Source organism: Scomber japonicus, chromosome 11, assembly GCF_027409825.1.
Source record: "Scomber japonicus isolate fScoJap1 chromosome 11, fScoJap1.pri, whole genome shotgun sequence".
Taxonomy (NCBI): Eukaryota; Metazoa; Chordata; class Actinopteri; order Scombriformes; family Scombridae; genus Scomber; species Scomber japonicus.
Genome location: NC_070588.1, coordinates 9,040,656 through 9,055,604, shown reverse-complemented (window position 1 = coordinate 9,055,604; position 14,949 = coordinate 9,040,656). Strand labels below are relative to the sequence as shown.

General features: G+C 38.1%; 3 protein-coding genes across 3 annotated transcripts; 1 reads left to right on the top strand and 2 right to left on the bottom strand.

Annotated features, from left to right (window-relative positions):
* Nucleotides 1–576: 576 nt before the first annotated feature.
* zgc:162780 (uncharacterized protein LOC555377 homolog) lies at nt 577–4,667 on the bottom strand. The gene is made up of 6 exons (XM_053329022.1): nt 4,367–4,667; nt 4,041–4,201; nt 2,815–3,031; nt 1,560–1,663; nt 1,078–1,215; nt 577–852 (listed from the first exon to the last, which is right to left on the bottom strand). Exons 1-6 carry the CDS (start codon nt 4,475–4,477, stop codon nt 756–758), a joined length of 828 nt encoding a protein of 275 aa, XP_053184997.1. The 5' UTR covers nt 4,478–4,667; the 3' UTR covers nt 577–755.
* Nucleotides 4,668–5,648: 981 nt separating this feature from the next.
* On the bottom strand, nt 5,649–9,773 carry zgc:162396 (uncharacterized protein LOC555292 homolog). Its single transcript, XM_053329017.1, has 7 exons — nt 9,523–9,773; nt 9,006–9,388; nt 8,709–8,869; nt 8,055–8,271; nt 7,224–7,324; nt 6,981–7,118; nt 5,649–6,799 (listed from the first exon to the last, which is right to left on the bottom strand). The coding sequence occupies exons 2-7, from the start codon at nt 9,114–9,116 to the stop codon at nt 6,709–6,711; spliced, it is 819 nt and encodes a 272-aa protein (XP_053184992.1). The 5' UTR covers nt 9,117–9,388; nt 9,523–9,773; the 3' UTR covers nt 5,649–6,708.
* Nucleotides 9,774–13,163: 3,390 nt separating this feature from the next.
* Nucleotides 13,164–14,099, top strand: LOC128368331 (olfactory receptor 49-like). Its single transcript, XM_053329121.1, has one exon. It carries the CDS (start codon nt 13,164–13,166, stop codon nt 14,097–14,099), a length of 936 nt encoding a protein of 311 aa, XP_053185096.1.
* Nucleotides 14,100–14,949: the final 850 nt, after the last annotated feature.

Sequence of the window (14,949 nt, the reverse complement as noted above, 5' to 3'; positions counted from 1 at the left end):
ATTATGCCATGCCAATTATCACTGATACTTTTGATCAAATGCTTCCCTCTAGTGGTACTTTGTAAAACAACCTCTCCAATTTATTATATTGTACAGCTTGTCTGACCCTCACACAGGAAGGGTGAGCCATTCATTCCAAAATTATTAAATGGATACATGGTAGGTTTCAGCACATTTCACTAAATCACTAACAAGCACCTTAAAATGAGAGGAAGAGGGATGTTTGATAAAGATAATGTAGAGTCAATTTAGATGTTTGCAGGTTTTATATAAAACAGTATTTAGTGTAATTTAAAGTATTACTTTGATATTTTAGGAAAGCTTTAGATGAGAATACGTCTCTCATGTCTCTATGGTGACAATGTAGCTGGATCTAAGTGTAAAAATGACACACGGTTCACACAAGACTAACTATATTCCTTGTTTCTAGTCTTTGTGCTAAGCTAATAGTCTGCTGGATCCAGCTATAGCCTATATTTACTCTACAGAAAGGAGTGGTATCATCATGTAACTCATAACAAAAAAAAGCAAATAGTATTTCCCAAAATGTCAAACTGTTCCTTTAAATTACTGGCATTTGTAGCAAAGAGTTCAAATTGTTATTGTAAAACTTGTTATTCCATTTAAATTTCCATATTTTAAATGTAAAAAAAAAAAACACAGAAAAGTTTGTAAAACCCCAGATGGTACAGTAGCACACATTTCTGTGTCTTTCACTACATTCATGACTTTGCAAATGTGAGTGCTGACAGGAGTCAGGCTTGCTGTGATTTACAGGCCAGCAGGTAGAAATACTTCACACCCACCACCACCTCTGTCTGTGCAGAGGTGACCCCCATTACCGACATGAACCTGGGGAGAGGAGCACAGGAGACAGAGAGTTTCATCATATCTCTCCAGCATGTTAAAGTATTTATGAAACCTCCATGTAAAATGTTGGTCGTGGGCTACATTTTGTTCCAGTTTGTCAAAAGAAATCAATCATGTACTTTGTATGTTCATCAGGTTAATGTACATATCAGTTATGGACAAATACGTGTATTAAACTGCAATTATTAAATGTAAGGCATGATTTACCTTTGACAGATGTCTTCGGAAAGTCTGATAGCCTTCTCCGTGTCATCTCTCAGCAGAGCCTGATAACTGGAGAAAGACTCCACCAACCCCATGTAGCTGGACAGAGGCATGGGCTTTCTCACCCACATACACTCCTGCCTGCAATGCATACAGTAAAAACATACATGTACATGTGCAGTCAATAGATAAACATACATGTACAAACATTTTTATGAATTCAATGTGGAATTTGGTGTAGATACAAATCCATCTGTCTTTAGTTAGCGTTACACCCAGTTAAATAGAGAAGGCTATTAGTGAAATTACACCCAGTAGAATATGCAAGAATGAGAGAAATTCAAGTCTGCCCAAAAATTAAAGCCAGCCTACTTTCATGTTTGTGACTAAACATGTTTTTGCATGACACAACGAGCTGCTGGCTGATGAAAATCTTCAGATCTGAGTCTGTATGTGTGGGAACAAAGATGTCAGCTGTCACTCACCACTCTTTGTCAGGGTAAGGGATGGTTTCGTAGGCTTCCCTATACAACTCAATCGAGCTGGGGCCGAGGTGAGGACTGCGGTAAGGATGCAAGGCTGCATAAAACTGATAAACACCAAGAGATGAGGACTCATAACACCATTACTTCTGTCTGCTTCATCTACTAAACAATAAAGTAGTTCAAACTCCTACTTATCTGTGTGTGAAATGTATGCAGAGTTTGTGTTCATATCTTTATTCAACATTTTAATGGTGTCTGATTTCAACAGCTGGATCATTTGTTGACTTGTTGAAAAAATTATATGCAACCTAACTGCATTGAGATGAGTTGTACCATTCAGTTGATGAATATTTTACCCATAATATCCACCAGATGATGCTGTGGTTCATTTTTTATGCAAGGCTGTGCAACATTCCTGCAAGAAAATCTCAATGAATATGACATGAGGATGTGACTGATTGTAGTAACACATACGAGGCTGTCTCTTCAACTCACTGTCTCCTTGTTTTTATCTTGGAATAACAGATCCACCAACTCACTACCTCCACTCCACCAAATAAGTGAAATAGGGGCTCAGGTACTTTTTATAGTGTGAAGAAAGCTAACCGCCACTATAGGGAGGAATATATTGGGCTTCTATGTTGGTTACCTGGGTATTGAAGGGGTTTTAGCTGTTACTTTATATAGGCTTGTTTGTAGATTCAGATGCTGTGACAGTGCCAAGGCACCCTGGGACCATACGTCCCCTACATGTACAACATATATGTATGATGATGTGTCTTATTCTTTCATTGTTTCAAGATTTCCTCCATAACACCTCAAAAGGTCTGCAGGAGCCCATCTGGGTGGGAACTATGTAGCAATATGTGTTAAGGTGTCGAGGTACCTCTTGAACTCTGTCCCCATCGTCCCAATAACAAAACTACACAGATATGTCAAAAAATGGAAAAATGGAGAAAAAAAAACGTGTTGGAAACCACTGATCTAGTTAGGACAGCAACATTGAGAGTGCATTATTGATTTATTGAGTAATTATGAATGCATGTTGATGTAGGTTAACTGTATATGTGCCGCTTACTTGACCATGTGCCCTGAAATCAGTGCCCATAACTTAAGTGTCTTCACAATAGAAAAAGGTCTCATATCCAGCTCTGCAGATGTGGTTGAGGATGTAAGAGTGCTCAGTCACAATAAAATGACTCATATATTATATATGTGTGTGAATATATTCATATAATCAATATTCTGTAAGAACCTCTTTGCAGACTTGGTTGAGTGTCTGAGGGCAGCAGTCGGGGTAGCTGAGCTCCATGTCAATGGTGTAGTTGAGCAGAGCCAAGCAGCCATGAGGCTTCAGGACTCTGTGGACCTCCTTGAGAAAGCGTGGCCTGTCAAACCAGTGGAAGGCAGACATGGCTGTCATCAGGTCCACTGAGCTGTCAGCAAATGGCAGCTCCTCAGCCACACACTGTCTAAAGATGGAACAATAGCAGAAATTTGCAGCATGAAATATTTTTTCTAGTGAACACATGGACCTACAGCGTGTGTGATGTTGATCCAGAACAAAGCTACTGGCAGTATAAAGGTTACGAGTTTGTGAGGTACCAGCTCTTGAATTATCTACCAACTTTTTAAATTTGCTGTGTGAATATTAACCCAGGGCTTAGTGCACTTAGTGGCTCTAATTTACATTCATTTTAGATGTGCACACTGAATGTCTGGTGTGATCGTTTACTGCACTCACTGTGATTTTTTTGCATGCCTTCTCTGTCACAGTTCACTGATTTGAACTTTGCCTGTTTCTTGCTGTCTTTATTCCCATCATGCTCTGCACAGAGGATTAATCACTGCAACTTTGGAAAATCAGTGAAGTGGAAGAAAACTTGCTGACAAAAAATGTGAATAATAACAATATTAATAATACTACATGAATTGCCAGAATAAATGAATTGCAGATTAATTCAAAATGTATCTGGTATTTTTGTTTTCAAATAAATTATAAAATAATTGTAATTGAGTGTAATTTAAAATCCATCACTCCTAAACTCAACTTTAAAGTGTGAGAATCCAAACAACACTATCCTGTGTTAAGAGTTCATTTGTTCTGTTGTATGGGCCTCACTGCGTGACCGACTTTCACCAAACAAGGGTCTCATTGTTCCTGCTTTGGCCAAGTTTCGATTAAGTAGCTTAACACATTCTCAGAGTTGAGGAAAAAATGCGATCTTATGTCATGTATTGGGGGTTTTTTCCCTTCAAACATATACCGTAGCCTAACTGTGCATTTTATAAGGGTTGCTTGATCTCAGATTTAGGTAACCCTCTTTATCCATAGACTTAAATTGACTTAATTATGTCAAAAGGAAAAAAGTCCTGTTTGCCTGCAGAATGCTTTCAATATGTTTTTTGTATTTTATGTGAAATATATTTTCTACAGACTCTAGTGTTTAAAACATTTTGTCTCAGTTAGCTCATGCTTACCTATATGTGATGTTTGGCTCTTTAGCATGCTGCACAGCCATTTCCAGCTGGGCAGAACTCACATCTGTCCCCACCACAGAAGCAAAGTGTTTGGCCAGCAGCAAAGTGCCCTGACCTGAGCCACAGCCCACATCCACTGCAAGCTCATAGGGCTGACCTTTCTGACAAAATAGGCAATGTGCTATAAGACATTATACATTATCCATTAGTAATAAGATGAAAAACAGCATAACATGTTTGAAGTCTGCAGTCCTTTTGAGGAAACTTAGTAATGCCGAGTTTAATTTAAAATTCAGAACAATAAATGGTGAAGCCACCCTGCTTACCTGTTTTTCCAGGAAGTCAAGCACCTGTTGTATCAGGTGATCTGATGGACAAATCCTGTACTTCCAATAGGAAGCAGCATGATCCTTGCCTTCAAACAGACGGTAAGCCATAGCTGGTGGATACTGCTTTACTGACTAACTTTCTGAACAGCAGATTTAGAATAAGAAGACTTTTTTTCAGTGGAAAAGAGGAGCTATCTTCCACGTTGAAAAGACTGTATTATCTCTGCCTGCAGTCAGATAGACACACACACACACACACACACACACACACACACACACACACACACACACGCATATACACACATAGAGAGACAAAAGAGAGAAACAGTGGGGTACTTGGGAGCTGGGAGGTCCCACTACTTCTACTGAAACATGGTGTGTTTGACAATGAGACCCTTTAAAGGGACAGCTCCTAAATGATTTTTTATATAATGTTCTCAGGGCAGTAAGTGGAGATGGACCAAGATGAAGGACACAGGGGGTTGCAGATACTGAAGTATCACTTTTTTTAATCCAAATATAGCAGCCAAAGCAGAACAAAACAAGGACAAAACAAAACTGAACAAAAAGACTGAAAGACTGAACTGAAAACCAGGGCTAAAATACAAATTGGGGAACTGGATAGGGGAACATGCAAGGAACCGATTGGCTGGGGAAAATAAAGAGCACATAAACACCATAAAGGGACTCGACAACAGCAGTGCAACGTGGGAAACCAAAAGAATAAAAACACTAAGTGTCTAAAAACAATGATTATCCATGACAGATGTGACATATTTTGAACTTCTTTCTGTGCATAACAAATGCATTGATGTTAAACACATTGAATGTAACCCATGATAATCACATTCAATGAAAATCCAGGTCAGGCTCAAAGGTCTGTGTGAGTAAGGGTCAGCGTATGGGTCACGTGATGGTATGTGTTTCTGTCAGAACCAATAAAAAGCCACAGAGATGATGTGGGTGAGTAAAGAATGGTATTTGTGAAAGCATTACAATAGCATCCCATGTGCAACACTCCCCTGTCTGAATCTACTGGCTGGTTTCTCATATTTCTTATTCTCATGATACTCTTTAACCAAAGGAGGTCATGTATTCATTGTCAGTGTTGTAGAAATGTGACACCCCATGAGAAACATCAACAGTACATGTGGTGGTCAGCAGAAGTGAATAAGATAAGATATATTTTATTGTCCACAAGGGAAAATTTGTGTTGAATGCAGCTGTATATAGAAAAAAACAAGTTACATGTAACATAGATACATTTCATTTCCATAGATACATTTCATTTCCATATGTACGATGAATCAAAATAAAACAGAACATGTATAAATGTATAATATCACTTGTGTATTTTATTTCTCATTTGTTTATGAAACCCAGCTGGTCAAGGCAGAGTCCGCCCACCTAGAGCTAGACCTAGAGTTTCTTCTTGTTAAAGGGGAGTTTTTCTTTGCTGCCGTCACCAATTGCTTGCTCATGGGGGAATGTTGGGTCTCTGTAAAATAAAAGGCTCGGTCTAGACCTGCTCTACGTGAAAAGTGCCCTGAGATAACTTATGCTGTTATTTATGATTGTGAGAATATAAATAAAAATTAAATGGAATTGAAAAGATGCATTTTTACCGCACAGATTTGTTTGCCTTCAGTTACTTTATGAGCCATGAACATTAGGTGCTTCAGCTTCATTGATGTTGCACAAAGCAAAGCACAAAGCATCTTCTACCTACTGAGAGAGAGAGCAGAGAATAAAGAATGGCCAGTGAAGCAGTTATAACAAATAAATGGGCCCGCCAACTATGACATTTTTTTTCAAGAGCTTGGCTTAAAAATACCTGTCTCCTCCTTTAAACCAAAGCATACCAGAATTCAAGTTATGTAACCTCTCAGTGTGCCTTCAAGGCAGCAAGACATCAGCTGTGCTATTGGGAAACTGTTTTTTTAGGTAGTTTCACTGCCAAATGAAATACACTTTATGTTTAAGAAAACTGGCATATTACAGTAGAGGTTATCTATAAAGTTAGACTGACAAGCTTCCTTTGTTTCCAGTAACCAGTCATCTTGTCATGAATTCTTGTTATATATTAACAGAAGATAACAGTATAACAGGAGATCTATTGTTAATAGGTCTCAACATTTTTTCTTATGTCTCTTAAGTGACACACCAGCAGTGTTGTAAAGGTGATAAGTCTGCCAGATAACATATCCAGTTAGACTGAAGTGAGTTTGCAAGAAAATTGCTTGGAAAACGGTATATCCAGATATGTTTATTTCAATATCTCTGAGATACAGACACACACATCTCTGTCTCTGAAAACACACATCCCTGTATATTGTTGATTATCTTGGTTTTGATGCCAGGACACAGTAATATTCCATTTGCCACTCTAATTCAGTGTCAGGAGACGTGACTCCCATCACCTCCAGAAACCTGTGAAACAATGCAGTGAATGATTACTCAACTCAGTGCTCAGAGCAACACTAAAAAACTTTGGATGGTTAATTTATTTATTTTTTAAAGGATGACTGAAGAAGACAAAAATTAGTTTATAATGTACAGTTATCTGTTCTATATCTCAGTTTGAATGCATTTGTGTGTGTGTGTAGGTTACCTCTTCTGTGTGCTGAGCAGTAGGTTTTCAGCAGTCTGGGGGTCTTTCTTATTGTAAGCTTGAAACATGGACCAGGACTGCATGAAACCCACAAAGTTCCTCACTGAGATCGGACAGTTCACCGGAATAGACTCAATCCTGTTGTATCGTTACATAAAGATGTGTTATTATTACATAAAAAAAGAAAATCAAATACTGCACTGTGACAATTTCTGGCATCATTAGGTATTGGTGTGGTATTACCTCTCTTTGTCTGGGAAAGGAATGGCACGGTAAAGCTCTTCTAGCTTACCATCAGCTACACCCACCGGACTGCTAGTGTATGGCTTCAGTTTCTGCTTCACCTGAAGAATGTAAATAAGTGTTATGATCACTATGTATTTGAAAATGTAAAAATGAAATAAGATGCGTTTTAGAAGTGTTGAACTTTCACCTTGCAACTACCACAGCTTCAGGCTGAAGCCGATACGAAAGTACATTAAAGTGCAAACAACAGCCATTAGATGCTGGCCCTGAAAAGTCCCTCGACGAAGTCTTTTCTTTTTTGGTATTTATTTGGGAAAGCCAGCTATGCTAACTGGGGATATAGCACGTCAGTGACATCGGGAGAATCTCAACGCTGATAGGCGGCAAGGAGTCACATGAATTCACCACAAAAGTTCAAAATTTTCAACTCGTACATTGACGCAAATTTCGCGGCATACACATCCATTGCGTCACATGTGACACGTGTATCTTGTCGCCGGGCACGAATTTGCGTCTATTCGCATCTTTGCATTGACTTTATATGTAATCTCGACGTTTGACGGGAACGCACCTTTAGGGATTGATAGAGACAAAAAATACAGAGAAGAAGAGTTCTAGACTTCTGCTGCCCCCAAGTGGCAAAAAAGTTAGAAAAATATCCTTAGACATTATTCCACCAGAGGCCCTCAAAGAACCTGTGTGTAGGATTTAGTGGTATCTGAGCTACAGTAGAAACATGGTGAGCTCCATGGAAGAGGACCTGCTCCTATGAATATTATACTATGTTTTTGCTTCTTGATTCCTCTAAAATTCCAAGTCCACACTCACCTCTTCATAGATGTGGCCGATTGTTTCTCCACAGGTTTGGTAGTGGAACCTGGTGTTAGTGTCACTGAAGCCAAGCAGAGCCATGCAGCCGCGAGGTTTTAAAACTCGACTTGCCTCAGCCAAGAATCGTGACTTGTCAAACCAGTGGGCTGCTGATGCTGCCGTCAGCAAGTCTACAGAGCCATCTGGAAATGGAAGCTCCTCTGCTGTCCCCTTCCTGCAGACACAATGAACACATCATACCTGTAACTCCAACTACAAATACAGATATTATACATACAATTTAGAGCCATTGTAAAAGTTAGCCAGTTAGCTTAACTTAGTATAAAGACTGAAAATGTAACAACAATCAAAATGTAAATACAACAATTTGTGGTTTATGGTTGATTATGTGTGGGACTGTTTCATCTATTTCTTCTGAAAGATCCAGGTTTTATGCTAAGCTAAGCTAACCATCTGCTGGCCGCTTCATATTGAACAAATACATACGAGAGACCGCTCAATCTTCGAATCTAACCCTCAACAAGAAAGCAAACAAGCACAAATGTTGAACTGTTCCTTTAAATATACATATTTAATGATGGAACATGATGATTTAATGGTCTTGTTTTGTAAAGAAAGTGTAGTTATGTCCACAAGGAGCAGCTTACACACCTGTATGTGATGTTGGAGTACCCTGGCACAGCTCTGGCCTCCTCCAGTTGACACTCACTGATGTCGATACCAACCACTTCCTGGAAGTTCGGCGCCAGTAGCCGAGAATTCTGACCCGTGCCGCATCCCAGATCCACCGCCAGCACATGTGGCTGTCCCTTCTGAGGATTTTAACAGATGTGCTTTACTTCTTGTCAGTTTTGTTCTCCAAATAAGCAGAATGCCATATTAAAAGGCCTTATATGCTCTATAATGACAGTGTACTGTATAATAACTGTATACTGTATTTGGTCATACCTTCGTGTCTAGGTATTGAAGAATAATGTTCTTGAGCTCTTCTGGAGGTGTAATACGGTACTTTTGGTAGATGGATGCATGATCCTTTCCCTCAAACAGACGGTATGACATGATGGTGTTCTTTTACTCTTCTCTTTCTGTTCTGTAAGTTAAACTTGTGCAGGCTTCTGCTGCAAAAACTCCTTCAGTCTCTTATCTTGTTTGCTTTTTGTTTTCTGGTTTTTAGTGTTTTTCACCTGCAATGTTATTTCCTCTCTTATTGTGTGTTGTCTATTCTTGTCCCTGCGTTGTTAAAAGCTGTTATCTGTCACGACTCTCACACACTTTGCGTCTTGCTGGGATTTAGCTCTTCACCCAGTTCTTGAAGTGCAGTTTTTCCCTCTCTGTTTTTATACCCAACAGACAGACAGAAAGACAGACATGGAAACAGTTGCAGTGTTCAGCAGTTACTTACAGAATAACACTTGAGAGAAGATATAGCTACAAGTTGGAGGAAAGAGAGAAAATTGTGTCTTACCAGTTGAAGGCTGCTCTCAGTCCCATTAACTCAGCTGCAGACTTCCTAACAATACGTAACAGGTAGGCAGGGCCTCTTGCTTAACCCTTTTATGGCCAGAGAATATCTGCATGTTATACTGCACATTTTAACTGCAGCATAATAATATAGTAGAGTCAGTGGAAAACTATAGACAGCACACTGGATTGTAATTACTGCACCAAGAATAAAAACTTGTGCTTACAAACCTTTGAAACAAGCACGTCACTGGGCGTGAAATATTTGTTTGTTGAGTGTGATTAAGGTTGCCAACTCCCTGAAAAACAAATAAGGGACAGTTGGTCATGCCGGTTGACCCGATTGCGTTCACCCCTCCTGGCTTGGTGAAAGTCTTTGCCGTTTTTTGTGTGTGTGAAACGATTTTTAAATCATTTGACTCAAACCTGAATTTAATTCGATGCATGTTTTTAAGTGATACAAATACATGGAAAACAAATTATTATTCAACAATTACGATTTTAGTGCAAAATAACAAATCTTTTTAACAGAAATCTGTCCTGCTTAACTTAACAGAATAAAATAAATCTTTATCTTTAACAGAACTGACCTGCTTAAAGCTGCAGTCTATAGTTTTGAGAAAAGTGGAGGAGAAAATACGGGACAAAGTGCGTCCCTTTTCAGCTCAATACGGGATGTGTAATTTTGTTTCTAAATACGGGATTGATTCAGTTGGCAACCCTAAGTGTGACAGCCCAACTGCTGTCAGCACAGAACTTTACTTTCTTGTCAATACATTTCAAGTGATAACATACAGAGTCCTTAGCTTTCATAAAACACACTTTTACTGCATTTTATGACTAAGCTTGGTTACTTAATTAAGCTCATGCATTTTGCAGCTGTTGTCACTGTAGTTTTCATTCACATCTCATAACATTTTGTCTCTGTTCTCCTCAAGATACAACCTTAACCTTTCTATCTTATGTGTCCCATAGGATTTTTGGATAAAATTGTTAAGAGATGTAACTATTTTAGTATCAAAGGTTAACTTATTCTTGTTAACTACTCTTTTAAGACAAGGTTTGAGTCGTGCAGACCTGGGTTGAAAATTAACTACAGAAGTCTTTGGCCTAGCGTCAGCATTCAGATTCGGGCAACTTGGGCTACACGTTGGATGTCATTCATCTCAAGTGGGAAGTGCCCAATGACTACACATGCATCTATAAAGGTGTCACTGTTAGTGCTAAGTGCTATGAATAAGAAATTACAGTACGTTTGTGATCATAATTTTCTGTGGGGTCATAAAACCACTGGCTGAACATATTGTTTATTACATGTATACACTTTTCAAAATGTTTTCTTCTTTCTCCTTGACCATTTGCTAAACTGAAAAACATCTTTGTTTTCTTTTGGTTACCCTGGATGGCTCTCTAGGGTAGCAAAGCGTGTTTAATTGTCCTCGAGAGATAATGGAGATAATGACCTGTTGACCATTTTCAACTCAATTAATCTACTATAAAAAATACAGTGTCCCATCCCGTGGGGTCTCATTTAAGCATTGACACAATCAAGCACTGCATCAGTGAAGTTGAGCTAAACTTACATTTGTGGCGTCTAATGTCTTGATAATGTAATTTTTTCATAATCTATACATTTCCCCAAGCTCTATGTTTGAGTACCTGTTGAGGATACACTGGAGATGTCATGGCAGAGATGGACTCTAAGGAGGCCTGAGGGACTAATGAAAGTCATTACAGTAACCTTACATCACTCATGACAAATGTGTGTGTGCAGTATGACCAACTGTTTTGAAAAGTGTACAGTCTTAAAGATAGGCAAAAGATGACATCACATGTGTTTCATAATTATCTTTTGTTTGTTTCTGATCCCCCTGAGCAACAGATGTGCCGTTAAACAATATTTTTTTCCAATTTAGAGTCGTTAGTACTGCCCAGGGAATAACAGGATGACATTTTGTCGTAAAAATCAAAATGCCAAAAAACCCACTAAATGAGGCCCCTTCATTTTCTATGACAAGCGCACATACCTTGTAAGACCACGATGGCACAGCCGGCGTCAAGAGACTGTGGCGGGAGTTGTCAGCGGTTCCTGGCATAATTTTCTGCCATAAAATTTCAGCCTCTTACACGACCATGTGCTTTCTCTTAACTGTTCTTACAGTGACCTAAATTGCAGATGGTCGCCACCCAAAACAGAGTGGGACATTTCTAAAGCACACAAAAACATAAATGTCTGGAGGGTAGAGTGGTTATGCTTGTATGAACATTCATAACAAGAAGTGAAATGTCGTATTTTGAGCAAGTGGACTAGAGAACTTTTGCTTGTCACTAAACAGAATACTGAAATAATTTTTGGACATTGTTTTCACACAGATTCTTAGCATCTACCTGGTTAAGTAAATCCACAAATACATATACTGTACATCATAAAAAGAGATATAGATGTATCAATTACACACACACAGGTGAACATACTCATATAGGACCATTTGAGAGTTTGTAGCTTAGGCATCATGGCATTGCACTGCAACAACCAGAAGCTACAATACAAAAGCAGAAAAGATAAAATAAGTATATAAATAAATAAGGAGGCCAAAAACAAAATAATACAAAGCTGTGTGATATGAAATTGAGGCCATATACATAACATAAGCTTATCAAGCTTTAGAAGATATAATATCAGTAGTTTGGTAACTGTGCTTTAAATTTCTTGGCAGTAGCTTGTGCCATGGGCTCCGTTGGTGAATTCTCCATCGACTTGTATTGAGATGGAAGTCCTTTTGACACCAAAACGGTCGCCCCCTGGTGGCCTTTTGATAGAATGTAGTTCTAAGTTACTTCCACATTGGCCTCGTTTCAGAGGACCCGAACTCCCCGCCTGGGTCGAACTCACTCTTGTTGCAATAGGTGGTCTTTAAAGTTTTCCAACAGTTTTTAATTTGTTCAACACTTCAGTCTATCCCAGTTTCATTAATTTTCTCATCGGCTAAAGTATGCACTTGATCTTAACTATCAACCTTAGTCCGACCCGACTATGAGAGGCAAACTACAAACACTAATTTTATAACAACTACAATAATTTGTGCTGTTTAATGTTTACATCAGTGATATTTATTACAATCCTGTCCTATAGAAATATCATCTGTCTATAACTAAATTGTCTTAAGTTGTCAGTTTCGGTTCTAATCAGGTGAGAAACAGTAACAGAAATGCTTTTTCATTGTTAAGTCAAACTCATCACTTATGTGTATGATTCGGTTTAATACATTAATTCAGTTTTGTTATTGTTATATTCTAAGCGTTGTTCAAAATGAAGACCATGTGAATTGTGTTTGAATAAAGACTGATCATTTAGATTTTGAAACTTTAATTATAGCAAGTTGAGGCTTTAGTTTACTTCTAAAACCCTGGTAACATTTTTGTTGATAGTTTTGGTCCTTCCCAAGATAGCGTTGACATCCAAATGATTGGCCTGTTTGAATCTCAAGGGCAAATAGTTGTTTTCCAACAGAAGGAGAAAAGGATTTACAGCAGGTATCAGTCACCACTCATGGTCACACAGAGCAGACGATGTGCTGTCTCTGTGTACTCTTCATTCTCCTCTTCTCTTCTCTTTATGCTTTGAAATTTCAAAAACATTTAAAGATGATGGATAATGTTTCTGTTGTCACAATGTTTACTCTTTCTGGTTTACATTTTACATGGGAACAAAGAATTGCTCTCTTCTTGCTAACTTTACTGTGGTATTTAATTATTCTGTTGGGAAATGTTGCTCTTACTGTTGTCATTATTATAGATAAAAACCTCCATGAACCCATGTATATCTTCTTGTGTAATCTATGCATCAATGCACTGTATGGAACTGTTGGTTTTTACCCCAAATTCCTTCTGGATCTTTTGTCATCTCATGTTATATCTTATGCTGGATGCATGTTGCAGGGTTTTGTAATACACTCATCAACCTGCTGTGATTTTTCTATCTTAGCTCTGATGGCATATGACAGATATGTGGCTATATGTCGACCTCTAGTTTACCATTCGATCATGACTAAACAGAGAGTCTCCGTCTTTGTGTTTTTCTCCTGGCTTTTACCTCTCTATTGTATGTTTATGAACACAGCTACATTGCTAGGATCAAAGTTATGTGGCTCACACATAAACAAGGTCTACTGTGTAAACTGGATGGTCGTTTCTCTCGCTTGCTCACCAGTCAAAGCAAACACTGCAGTCTCATATTTTAATATGTTGTTTTACTTTGGACATTTTGTGTTTATTATTTGGTCTTACATGTATCTGATAAGAACATGCATGTCATCCAAGGAGAAGCAAGGGAAATTTATGCAGACATGCATGCCACATTTAGTGTCTCTAATTATTTTTTCAATATCTGTGCTTCTGGATTTATTGTACATGAGATTTGGATCAGCTGATTTATCTCAAGACCTCAATAATTTTATGGCAATTGAATTTCTACTTATTCCTCCAGTTGTAAATCCATTTATATATGGATTAAAACTTACCAAGATCCGTAACAAAGTGTTGAATTTGGTGTATATAAAAAGGACAGATGCAAAGTTTTAAGTCATGACTTTTCATGTTAGTGACAATCTCTCACTCTTAAAACCTGAGTTGTAATGAAGTTATTGTTAGTTAACATAATTGTATAATGTATGTTAATGCAGGATATCCCCACAGTGCAGCGAGACTATCTTCATTTTGAGCTTTAAAGTATATATTTATATCCTCACATGCATATCTACATCTTATCTACAGCTCACATTAAATATTAAGCTGCTGTTTGTTCATCTTCTTGTGTGTGTCAACTTGTCACACGATGTGCACAAGTTTTGTACGTTTTGTCTAAGGATGCCAAACAAATGTGATTTTAAGTGAAAATCTGTAACTGTTAAATGATCACAGGAGTGTCAGTGAACAGCATACATTACTGTAACATCCAGGAGACATGCAGACAACATGAAGTTGCAACACAAAAGCTCAACCAGGTGAGACTCAGCAGAGTAACTTGGTTTAGTGTGTGAGATAATGGCTGAAATGCACAATTTTGTAGACTGAAAAAGAAATGTGGCCATCTTTCTATTTCTTATAAGCAGTTTACAGTTTCCTTATAAGGAGATAAGCGATGTATATCAGCATTTGTGTTCTGTGCATTTGTCTAGTGTGTTGTTTTGTGCGCATTTTAATGTTGAGTTTCTGTATTATAAAGGTTCATCTACTGTTGTGTGTGTGGTTTTGGCTTTATAAATAAACCAAGTACATCTTGAAAAGGACTTGTCAAAGAATATTTAGACCACATTCAAAGTTAAACATTTCAGTTTTATAAATTCACTGGTATTTCTATTTAAATATGACATATTCAGTGTTCCTTTTCATTGAGGGTGTGTTTTACCTCTCCTGTTTCCACTCTAAAAGT